The sequence below is a fragment of the Podarcis muralis genome, chromosome 6 (assembly GCF_964188315.1).
Source record: "Podarcis muralis chromosome 6, rPodMur119.hap1.1, whole genome shotgun sequence".
NCBI lineage: Eukaryota > Metazoa > Chordata > Lepidosauria > Squamata > Lacertidae > Podarcis > Podarcis muralis.
Window position 1 is genome coordinate 38993841 of NC_135660.1, and position 12754 is coordinate 39006594.

The 12754-nt window shown below is 38.8% G+C and overlaps 1 protein-coding gene across 2 annotated transcripts in view; it reads right to left on the minus strand.

Moving 5' to 3' along the window:
• The window catches only part of STAG1 (STAG1 cohesin complex component), a 111149-nt gene that overhangs the window by 38254 nt on the left and 60141 nt on the right, over window positions 1-12754 (minus strand). For both annotated transcript variants that reach the window (XM_028730802.2, XM_077930047.1), the window contains 2 exons: window positions 7408-7572; window positions 5669-5765 (listed from right to left, as the gene is read on the minus strand). In XM_028730802.2, the coding sequence (XP_028586635.1) occupies window positions 5669-5765; window positions 7408-7572 (262 nt within the window). The remainder of the gene's footprint in view (window positions 1-5668; window positions 5766-7407; window positions 7573-12754) is intronic.

The following is a 12754-nucleotide window of genomic DNA, read 5'->3' on the forward strand; positions in this document are numbered from 1 at the left end:
CTACCATATCCTTTTTGATGTGAGACAATGAGAAACGTACACAATATTCCAAGTGTTGTCTCACCATAATTTGTATAATGGCATTATGATATTAGCAGTTTTATTTTCAATTCCTATCCTGTTTAATAATGATTCGTGAATGGAATGGGATGAAAATAATAATTAGCCCCAACATGGAATTCACCTTTTTCACAGCTCAGCACACTGGGTTGAAATCTTCATTGAGGTATCCACTACAGTCCCACAGCCTCGTTCCTAGTCAATCACCACTAGTTTAGACTTCATTGGCATATATGTGAAATGCCCCATGTACATCCCCTCAATTTGCACACAGTGAACTTCATTTACCATTTTACTGCCCATTCACCCAGTTTGGAGTTCCTCGCAATCACTTTTTGTATCACCTTGAACAATTTGGTGTCATTGGGCAACTTTACTGCTCACTCCTAATTCTCTATCATTAATGAATAAGTTAACAAGAGCAAGTCTGAATACTAATACTTGGAGGACTCATCTCTACATCTGGGTATAGGGCAGTATATAAAATCTAACAACAACAACAACAACAACAACAACAACTCTGCCCTATGTGCCTTAACCAATTACTGATCCACAAGAGAACATCCTCTCTTTTCCCATGACTAGTGAGCTTACTCATGAGTCATTGGTGAGGGACTTTATCAGAAGTTTTTTTGAAATGTGGCTGGATCACCTCTATCAATATATATGCTTGTTAACCCTCTCAAAAAACCTTAGGGCTTATCCTTGCAGAAGTCATGCTGGTTCTGCTTCTGCAAGACTCAATCTTCTACGTGCTCGATAATTCTATCTTTAACAATGTCTGCTACTAGTTTTTACTAGAATAGACATTAAGCAAATTGACCTGTAATTTTCCAAATCTCTCCTGCATTTTTCTTTCTTTCTTTCTTTCTTTCTTTCTTTCTTTCTTTCTTTCTTTTAAAAAAAAGATGTTTCATTGGCCACTTTCCAGTCCTCAATTATAGAAGCAATCTTAGAGATGTTACTTATTTTTGTTAGAAGGTCAGCAATTTCACACTGGGGTTCTTTGAGAAGTCTTGGATGGATGCCCAGTGAATTGTCAGTTTTTAATTTGTCAGTAAGTCCTAGAACTGGCACCACTTTGGTTCCATAGACAGAGCACACGAATCTGATAATCTCCTGAGAAAATACGCACTCAGGAACATATTAATTAAAATAAACTCAGGGGGAATTGAACCTAAGTCCTTAAAATCTTAGGGAGCTGCCTTAGCAGCACATTAAAGGGCCAGAGAGAAAAGCAGTTTACAATGGAAGGCATATTCAATAATGTATCTCTCTTGACCCTGGAAGCTGGAACCCTAGAAGCTGGTCAAGGAGTATCATCCCAGGCAGTGGATGACAATCATGATGACAGTTAAGTTTAGTATCAAGGTTTTTGAAGTTACATGTGTAGAAAAATATACCCAAGTGATGTTCCAGTACAAATGTCTGTCCAAATGCACTAATTTAGCTTCTACAGATAGAAAAGAGCCAACCAGATTTCTACAGCATCAAAATCTGCCGTAATATAAAGAAAGGAAATGGTCAAGTAAGAATCACAAGGCATTTTCTTCATGCAAGCAGTCCCAAACTTTCCCCAGTATGTGCTTATTTGGACAAACATTGAACCTCTTAACTGGAAGAACCTGGAAGTGGATGCTAGCACTGCTCAAGACACAGCCCTAATTAGAATAAATGGGGTGGGTGTGTGACTTTGAGCACAAAGAATTGCACACAAAAGCAAAATGAGCAACTATAAATGCTGAACTTTCTTGATAGGCTCTCACATTTCATCTGCTTAGAGTTTAATCTTAATGATGAAGCCATGGATGGATGGAGAAATCTAGAGACATTCTGAGCTGGTAGAGATAAAGGACCCTGTGTACATCTTGGAGTGAATTTAGGGGGGAAACCTACCAAACCTCTGCCGCTTTTCTTGGAAAAAGAAAAAGAATGGAAGAAGTGTAAATGAAAGGGACATTAAAAAAAAAAAATCTGGATGGAAAACCACAGCAAATACAGCAGGAAATGGGAATGGAAGATATGGCACTGGGTGCCAATGAATATAAAGTAAGAAAAGAATTATGAAATAAAGATGGAAGGACTTATTATTGTTTAATATGGAGGAATGGTTGTTGAGTATTGAAGACAAAGCTGATATGTTCGATTAGAGAAAAGTTAGATTTATTAATAACAATAATTAGAGAACCCCTTTTGGACTTTTTGTGTAAAACAGAAAATGAATTAATCTTTAAGACATCTGGGTTGAAAGATTTGAAAATATTGCCTAACAGAAAATAGATCAGTTGGATGTCACTCTAGAGTTAATATTTTGAATCATTTCTTTTATGTAACTGAGAGATGGAAAATTGGAAGTCCTTTTTATTTCCCCCCATTTTTTCTTTCAGTCTTCCTTTGGTGTTTTCGTTTTCTCTTTGTCTCTGTTTTGGTTTCTGTTTTTATTAGTTTGTTTTATCTTACTGAATTATGAAAAATCTTTAATAAAAAACTTACTAAAAAAATTATCGCCATAATTTTGTGAGGCTTTTTTAATTTGTTTTGCTTTTCTGGCTTGCCTAGTCCTCCATTTACATATTCTCCTTTGACTTGGTGATCACTATTTATAGCCTGGCAATCTGCCCAGCATTCTATATTTACCAGAGAAAGACACTAGGATTTGAATCTCAACTGATATTTGTAAACATTCGGAAGTTCTGGTTACCTTGACAGAACAGGAATTGTGGAGGATAAATGTGAGGAGAAAACAACTGCAGTTGCATTGCAAGAGTAAAAATACAACTCTAGTCCTGTGGGCGGTGTACAAGAATTAACAGTCATGTTTCTAAAACTAGATTTAAACATTTCAGTCCTATGTCAGCCAAACATGTATAGGGGCTGCACATATCCAGCTACTGTAGTTTCTTGCTTATATAGTATTGGCAATCCCAGAGTCCCCTCTGAACAAACAAATTGCATTTTACACTCCCTGGGTTTGAGCCCATCTGGGACGGCAGATTTTGCAGAGGTTTGCAGTAGGGGGCTAGAAGAAGCAGATATCCCTACCCCTTCCTCATGGAAGTTACCTGTGACTGATTTGGGGGAGAGAGGAATTCCCTTTTCCCCCTACACCACAACTCACTCCATTCAACAGGAGTTGGAGACTGAATGGGGTGCTAGGGAAGGAGAAACAGCAAAGTCAGTTTCTGCCAATTCCCTTCTGCGGGCTTTTCTCTATGTCCAAACATGTGCTAGTCTCAAAAACCAATCAGTAATGTATGAACATCACATAGAAAACCACACAGACCAACCACCACAGTGCTTACCCTTAAGCAAAGTGAGTATACTATAATGGGTATAAAATCATGTGACAGCCATCAAGTTTTCATATTCTGTTATTAGCTTTATCTGGTTTTAGGTATTTGCTCATGTCTTATTCCACTGGGATTTCTTAATAAAATGTTTTAAAAGTTACCATATTCCTTACAAAAATGATTTTGTCTGGGTAAAATGCAATCTTGCAATGACCTTTCTCTGAAAATGAGCTTGGTTATATTAAATTAGCTGTGAGTTAAGTCTCTGGCTTCTAAGAAGTCAAATTTCATGTAATTTTTCTCTTTCCAAGTCTGTATTAGTGCTACATAACTTGGAGAACCATAAAAGTGACTAACTGTCCTAGGTAAAACTGTATTATTTTTTTTAAAATAATACAGGACAATCATTAATGTTCAAATATTAGTAGCAAGACCAGCTATCAATAATAGAAAAGCAATAATAGGATCAATAATCAAACAATTATTCATTGATTGCTGGTTTGACTTATTTCCAGCAAAGCAAAAGAATTAATTCCAAGTCTTGCAGATACAGGTGTGTCCCTTTACCAGACACTGGAATCAGAAACTATCAGAGAATACTAGCCAAAAGATAATGGCCTAAATTTAAGATTAGTTTATAGAAGGATACATAGATTTAATTATGATTCCCCCCCCTTCATACTGGATCTTATTCAGTATGCTTTCAGTCATATAATTCAACAAAATAGAACAATCCTGGGATAACTGTATTTTCCTTTACTTCTAAAAAGGGGCCAGGCAGTTTAAAACACAAAACGAAAACAACAAGAAGACTTAATAAAGCAGGCAGATTGTTACAGCCCTAGCTTCAACCAGATAATTTTAGCTCAGCTAATATGGCTGAGAATTCTGAAGCTTCTAAATTAAATTGATTTAAATCTACATTGTTCAAAATATAGTATGCCATAAAACCTGGTTTTATTGGCATGTGAAGCAGCATGACAAACTCAGCTAATGTGCTGAGGAGGGGAGGGAAGAAGAGGATAAAACACACGAACTAATAAAACCATCACTCGTAAAATTACAAGACGTTGTAAATGGGGGAAAGAAAAATACCAGAAACCTTCCAGAAAATTGTATGTTCCAAGAGTGAATTGTTTATAATGCACGTGGATGCACATTCTCAGGATAATAATTAAACTACAAGGGACTGTGATTCTCTTTTGACTTTGAAATGCAGATTAAAAAAACCTTTAATGTTGGGACTCGGGAAAAGCTCCTGACCCTCATTGGTTACATCAGAGTTATCTAAATATGCTGATTTGTCTGTCATACGAATGAATAGTAATTAACAAAAGGAAAAAAAGAAAAAAGAAGTGATTTTGCCACAAAACTCTTGCAGTGTTGAAGTGCTTCTGTTTAGCTTCCCAGCCATTCCATGCTCATTATCCTAGTTTTCCTTCCCCCGCCCCCAACAGTCACTTGGCAGTCTGCCCACTGAGCAGGGTCAACCCTCAGTGGCCCATTTGGGGATATAGAGGACTGGGTTCAGTCCTAGCTACATTAAAATCTTGCATTAAAAGCTCTCTGTTCCATCCCTGGGGACATTTTAAAATAGCTTCTCAGTACAGACCAGAAAATGGCATATCTAGACAATGAAACAGGTCTATTGCGACATTTTTATATCTTATGTGTCACTTTTTCCTTTCTTTCCAGGCACTCCATTCTCCCTTCCCACCAAAACGTCAGTTTCCTCACAACTCTTGCTCACACAAGATTCCGTGTCATTGACCTCTTAAAGGACATTATTATTGTTATTATTATTACCCCTGTTGTTGGGTTTTACTAAAGGGTGGTTTTTTTAAGCATTTGACAATCTCTGGGTTGCCACTAATCTGCTAATAATTCTCTTGTGCAGTGGTGGTGTAACTTTGGCTGCATAACCACAAATATGAAAATACTTCATTCCATATTCTTTTCCATGCCCTTTAAAATACATTGGTTCTTTAACTTTGAAGTACAAGTTTCCTAACTATGGAGAAAGAATATTACAAAATATGGCAGCTCAATTCTAGTTAAATAAAGCTCTTATGTGTTTACCAGGTACCTAAGCGTTAATACCTAAGCTTGATTATTCTTTCAAAAATCTTGCTTCTTTATTACCATTCTTAGTATAGATGTGTTCATACAGGAAAACACATGAATACACGATATACAAGTTATCTATCCAGGTTTTAGGTAACACACCACATATTATATTCCCCATTCAAGAAACACATTGGATGATGAGTTATACAGATTTAGAACAGTTTTATAAAACTCTTATCACTTATCCTTACCTCGGCATCCTGAACATTGGATGAAGAAGTTGATTAAATCCAGAAGTGCTATGTCCCTATCTTGTTTATATGATTCAATCCAGTCATCCACTACAGACTGTCAATAAAATAGAAGGTATATTCAGATATTCACATCAGAACTTTTTATTTTAAAAATTTTAGTTGTTTTCTTCAAAAAGTGCAAATAAATCCAGGTGGTTTATCATGACATCCCAAGTTTGTATAAACAGAACCTTTTGTAAGAGGGGAAGAGGGCAACCCTCTCAGTTCAAAGGCCACATTTATCCCTAGTCAACTCTTGGGGGGGTATAAATTTGAGTGTACACCAGAAATCCAGTTAATTTCATTTAGGTCAGACTTCAGAGAATTACAATAAAAATTATATGCATGCAGAACTAATGTGAGGAATAGTTCTAATTTGTCAGCAGTAACTCAAAGAAAAAAAGAAAAAAGAGGAAGCAATCTTATTTCAGTAAGTGTATTTAGATGATATCCAACTTAAGTCATTGATGTGTCAGCTCTGAGAATGACTGGGTTGGATATCACCCTTAGACTTCCTTCCATCACACAGAGAAACTGGACAACCTAGTGATCAAAACCATATCCCACAGTGTCTGCTTCAACACACATATACTAAAACTGTAGCTCATATTTAGAGCAACTATTTTTTTAGCATCTTTTCCTATTTTTCTACTTCTGTGCACGCAGTATTTTGAGTCCAAGTGTCAAATTTAAAAGCTTTCCCATTATTTCGTGGATGAGCATTTTGGTTAAGTTAATGAAAGTATATTATGGCCTAATAGTATCTCTTCGAATGTGGCATGCCCACCTATTAATTTTGATACGTATGCACAGCAGTTTCAAACGTATATTCAGCTGCTCTTTTCCTTAGGAAGACTGTGTACACTAGCCCTCAGTTGCTGTGTACTTTAGCAATTACTACCCCTCTACCGTACTCTCAAAATGTTGATAGTTTCATCCAATGATTTTTTCTAAAATCTGGTCTACACATACGTAAACCCACAAAACAGTCACTTACACAGAAGTAAATAACATCCCCGAAGTTCAGCCATTTACCATTGCACGTTGCTTTTTTCTCATACAATTTTAAAAAACGGCTGAGACAAAAAGTATTCCCTGAAATTTCATACTAATTCCTGTGTTTGGGGTACTTTTTTGTGCCAGCCAACAGAATGAATTGGGATTCCTTAAAAAGTCCCATGGGGGTTTTCAAACAAAAACTACATCTGAGGAAATAGATAACATGGGCTTGTTGGGGGGCATTTAACTACCTCACGGTACATTTTAATTTGGTTTGGAATACAAAAAAGTCCTTCACAACCAATTTTTTTTTAAATTGTTTGAAATAATTATTTAAGAACTTCAGTGAATGCCAACAATCACAGAATTTGTTATTTATTTAAGATATAAATACATACTTGGAGGGACTCAATAGAATATTAACAATAGTAAGTTACAGATACTGATTTACAACCAATAATCTGGTAACAAAAAGGAATCATCTCTTAAGAATACCTTTAAAACCCCACCCCACCCTTGCTCATAAATCCACAATAGTTGTACTTGGTCAATGCATTTCCTTGCTGGGAATTTACCCAGCTGTTCCTTCAAGTACTTTGTGGTGCCAACTACCAGAAAACTTTTCTGGAAATGTACTAGGGTTCTAAATCTAGTTTTTAAAATTTAACAGAGCCTTCAACAGGCACCCATAATTTTACCTGCATAGCACTTTTGCCCAACTTCACCACCTCAAACAAAGTGACAGGTTCCCCTTCTCCATTTTGCTGGGGGTGACCATTAGCTCTTCCTCGACCTGTTCCTCTTATTCCAGTTTCAGAACGGAATTTTTCTGCTGGAGTCTTTCGAGGCTTCTTATTGGCAGACTGGGAAACAGAGCAGGGAGAAAGAACCTTGATGCCTTTATATCATTCAGATCCTTATACTTACAGTTGTATTACTGAGAGTCCAGAGTTTTGAATTATCAGCAAGAAAAACAGTGCATTTTAAATATGCATCTTCATTATTCATTTCACTTCTATATGGCTTTATATTTTAAAGAAAAAAATCTCAAGACATTAGCAAGACATGACACAACAATTGCATACCTTAAGTTCACAGGGCTGGATCCAGAGATAAGCATGCCAAACGCAGCTGACAGAACTTGACTTTTCCTCTTGCTGCTAGCTCCTCAATCTCCGAAAAAAGCTTCTTTCAAGGGTCAGGGGGCCTTATAGAATGGTGTGAGTATGGCAGGGATCCTTGATGAGGCAGCTTCTCACAAAAAGCATTGCCTCCTAATTTTTGAGAAATCCCCATTCCTCTCCAGCCCTCCTCAGCAAAGAATAACAGGGTTCCCCATTCTTTAGTTCTAGCTCTTGGGAGGAAGTTCTGGGGGAGAGAACCAGGACAAGGAAAGTCTGTTTCTGCCAATCCTTTTGGCATGCTTAGCTCTGGATCAAAGTCATTTAAACAGATATATGTATGGATGGATAGATGCAGGGCTTCTTTCAAGCCGGAACTCAGTGGAACTGAGTTCCAGCACCTCTGTAGTGTAGTGGCTGTGCACCAGAGGCTGCAGGCAGCACAGCGAAGAAGAGAAGCTATTTTGCAGAAAGCTCAACAACTCTGGTTGGTTGCTCCCCTAAAAAACCCGGATAGATGGATATATGTGTGAATGAATGGAATGCCGCACAGTAGATAGCTCTCCCAGTTCAACATTTCCACTAACCTTGAAGTACTTTGTAAAGAGGCACTACTTTAAATTTGTTTAGGTAGCTAACGCCCATGATTGCAAAGTTTAAAAATGAAAGAAAATTGGGAAAAGGCTGCAAAATTCGAGCTGAACATTTTGGTCATGTGTTATGGCCTTATTTCCAGTTACAAGACCCAAAAGGTACACTGGAAAAACAAACAGGGATATTATAATCAATACAACAAATAGTGTATTCTGGCATTGCTTCAAAGGTTCTGTGAGCAAAAAAAACCCCTCTTCCATTCATGAAGGGGCTGTTTTCAACTTAGAAATAAAATCCTGAGATATCTTCCTGTTTCTCCTAAGTCCTCCTTCCTATAGCTGAGGAGCAAGTAGTTATCCATTGGCATTTGCACCAATCACTTTCAAGCATGTCCACTTTACATCCTCATGTCTGAATTGCAAAGCAAACCTTGCTTTGCAATGTGAACACATACTCCTCTGGTATAAAACCTTTTCAGTGTCTGCTAAAAACATTTTTGTTCAGACAAGCCTACTCAGGTGTTTAGGTAGCTGAGGTATTTTAAAATCTCTTTACTGTTTGGCTCTCCATCTATGGTACCTCTCTTTCCTATGCTGATTTTCTTTCTGTCCTTGCTCTCATTGAGCAATCAATTTTCTTCTTCTAGAGTTTATGCTTCTGCTTTTTCTTCAAAGTAAAGGTAAAGGGACCCCTGACCGTTTGGTCCAGTCATGGACGACCCTGGGGTTGTGCGCTCATCTTGCTCTATAGGCCGAGGGAGCTGGCGTTTGTCCACAGACAGCTTCCGGGTCATGTTGCCAGCATGACTAAGCCGCTTCTGGTGAACCAGAGCAGCGCACAGAAATGCCATTTACCTTCCCGCCGGAGCGGTACCTATTTATCTACTTGCACTTCGTCCTTTCGAACTGCTAGGTTGGCAGGAGCAGGGACCAACAACAGGATCTCACCCCATCGCAGGGATTCAAGCTGCCGACCTTCCTATTGGCAAGCCCTAGTCTCTGTGGTTTAGACCACAGCGCTGTTAGTTTCTGTGTGTTGCCACTGTGTAGTGCTTTGGAGTCACAAGACTCTGTTTTGCATTCCACACATTCCAGACTGTTGGAAGTCTCACAGAAGACAGGAGACATGTGATGTTACTGTTTCCTGTTCCTTTGTTTCAGTTGCTCTCTGCCTTTCACAGAGAGAGGATGTGTTTTCTGTCTGCGTAGTTAGGAATAAAACTCTTAGCAATGTAGCCTGTGTTTCTCATCCTTCCCTGCGTGCTGGACACTCTGCTGAATGGGGAAGCATGCTTGGAGCCTGATCAAAGGCTCAGGCCGTTAATTATCGTCGAAGGATGAGCTTTATCAGCTCGGTCATAGCGGAGATTCCGACAAGCGCCACCTGCTTTCTTCAAAGCATATGTTTTTAATTACCTGCTTCAGAAACTTCTATCTCCCATCTCCCTTTCACTCTCCCCCAATTTCAATTATTATTTTGGCATTCTTACCAAATCTTCTCAAGTTACCCCAAGTTCTTATCCCTGTATTTTACTCTGTTTCCTGTAATATTTTGCCAAAGCATGTGTTAAATCTAGTCCGTCTGATTTTGATTTTCATCTGTGTGGCACTTCTGTAGGTAGAGTAACAGCCATAAGCATGGTTTGGCAATTTGGATGTCACATGAGATCAAAGCTGACAAACTATATTTTGCAAATCGACTCCAGAGGGAGGGAGGGAGCCTGCAAGCTGACATCAAGGTTTTTGACAGCCAAATCATAGCCTGGCCATTCTGTATGAACTTGAGCAATAGACTACTGACAGAATTACTATTTATTTCACCTAATTCTAATGTCTCACTTTCAAAGGATATTGGCAATGTTTCTCTTCACCTTCTAGTTTTCCTCTTATTTTAGGTTCAACATTGTCTTTTCCTGGTCAGATTCATTCTAGTGCTAAATCTTGTGGTTTCCTTATAATATTTCTAAGATTTATTCAGTTTTTTTCTAAGAATACTGCCAAACTCCAGGTCAGGCTTAATTTCACACATTGATTTTTGTATTTTGGGCAAGTTTTCCAGTTTCTCACCTTCAGCCTTTGATTTGTTAATTCTGGAGCATTGCCAATCTTTCCCAGGTCTTGCAATGATAATCTCTCTCCTCTTTCCTGTACTTCACATTGGCTGCCTATTCAATCTTGCACTTAACACAGATTGAATCTTTACTTCTTAACCATTACATGCTCCAACTCCTCTCTATTCCTGCTCTTCCCTCCCTACTCACAGCTTGTTCTTGGGCTTTCTGCTGTTGACAGCATTTTTAATACATGTAAATCAGCACTTTGTTGCTGTCTGACAAATGCAATAATTTTGTTTATATTGATGATACTTTAAATTTTCTTTTCCCCTTCCCATCCCCCATCTTGTCATCTTATTTTGTTGTAATATGAAATATTGGTAGGACTTGCCTGCTTTGATTTGCAATCTGCATGACGCCTAGCACAGCAATAGCAATGAAATTTAAAAGACTGATGATTGAAACATTAAATTGGAGTCATCAGTACAGTGCCCATAGATGCCACGGTGCCTGTAAATGCCTTCATTGGCAGAGACCCCAGACACTGAACTTTTGGGGTTCAACTGTTTTTTAAAGAAGGTGTCTAGCCCTCCTAAAAACAAGGCTATGAAGCAAAGCATGCAGGTACCCTATCTAAGCAATTTCTTTGAAATGAGTCAATCTGGCTGCTTCTACTTGTCAGTAAGTCAAACCTGTCATTGATAAGTGAGCTGCTTGGACACCAGGCAATAGGAATTCCTGGGGTTCAAAGAATTGCCATTTCTTCCTGCTACTTTCTTTTCCTGCTACTGTCATATTTTAGTTCTTGAAAACTCTATAGTAGTACAGTGGTACCTCGGGTTACATATGCTTCAGGTTACAGACTCTGCTAACCCAGAAATAGTACCTCGGGTTAAGAACTTTGCTTCAGGATGAGAACAGAAATCGTGCTCCGGCAGCGCGGCGACAGTGGGAAGCCCCATTAGCTAAAGTGGTGCTTCAGGTTAAGAACAGTTTCAGGTTAAGAACAGACCTCCAGAACGAATTACGTACTTAACCCGAGGTACCACTGTACTTTTGCCCGAAGCAACCAGGGTGCATCTTTTTTGTGGTGGATTTGTTTGCAATAGCTAAAGACTTTGCAGTTATTAATAATTCATTGTATAATTAACCTATAGTACAATAGGATACATGTCTACTCAGACATCTATTTGTGTTTAATGGGGCTTACTCCCAGGTAAGTGGGTACAGGATGGTAACCTAGACTTTGGCTGAGGCTTGTCATTGGGGGGAAATATGGTTTGTGTGCCTTTAGTAGCTGTACAACAGGCAGAAATTCAACAGCTTGTCTTCCCAGTATGGAAATACTATCACGGGAAAAGCTCCACTATGACAGTATTCCCTCTAATTTTATGCCATGCCTCCCATAGCAGTCATTTTATGACTAGCATTCACAGCACTCTCTAAAAAACCAAAATGTGTCCACTGGTCTAAAAAGACTGGTGACCCACGCATTAAGTGATGCCTTGCATGTGGGAGGAACCCAAGATGGCGACGGCTTAGCAAGCAGGCTTCGGAGCTCCGCAGATAACAGGACTGTAATTAGCACTGACTGCCAGGGAAGTAATTTTTCCTTTTTTCCTTCTCTACTTTTAAACTTACCAACCTACTGAGATTCTAACAGCACCTTCTTGTCTATGCTATGAGAAACATCTTGGGCACGTTCTGTGAAGCATCCTGGGCAGGCCGCCAGGTGCTAGCTATTAACCGCCAACTCCCTTCTATACTTTGTTCCTGAAACTCCTGGCCTTGCATGTGTGAATGGACCCACAGATAACATGAGGCAGAACTTTTACACCTCCTCAAAAACAATTATCTTCAATGAAACTGGGTTGTATAATCTACTGTCCATTCAGAGTTGGCAGTTATCATAAATCAAGAGATGCACATGCATGTGTACTTCAGCCCTGAGCCAGTCAAGCACAATCTGTGAAATCCCAAATTTACCAAAGACAAATTCTACTTTTTGTCCCATTATTTCTATCATAATTGGCTAACAGCTGACTTTAAAGAGCAAGGCAAGTGGTGCTAAAATATAGGCAAGGTCTGCACAACTTGTAACTCTACTGTGTAGGTTGCCTATCAATAAACTAGGGGTAAGGAACTGGAACCAGCTGCCAGGGTCGATCCTTACCCACTCCCATCTCCCACAGGCCAACTTCTGGAGATGGGCAAGATCACACACCTGTCGATCACCTGATGTTACAGTCAGGTGACTAACACCTGTCAAAGCTCAAA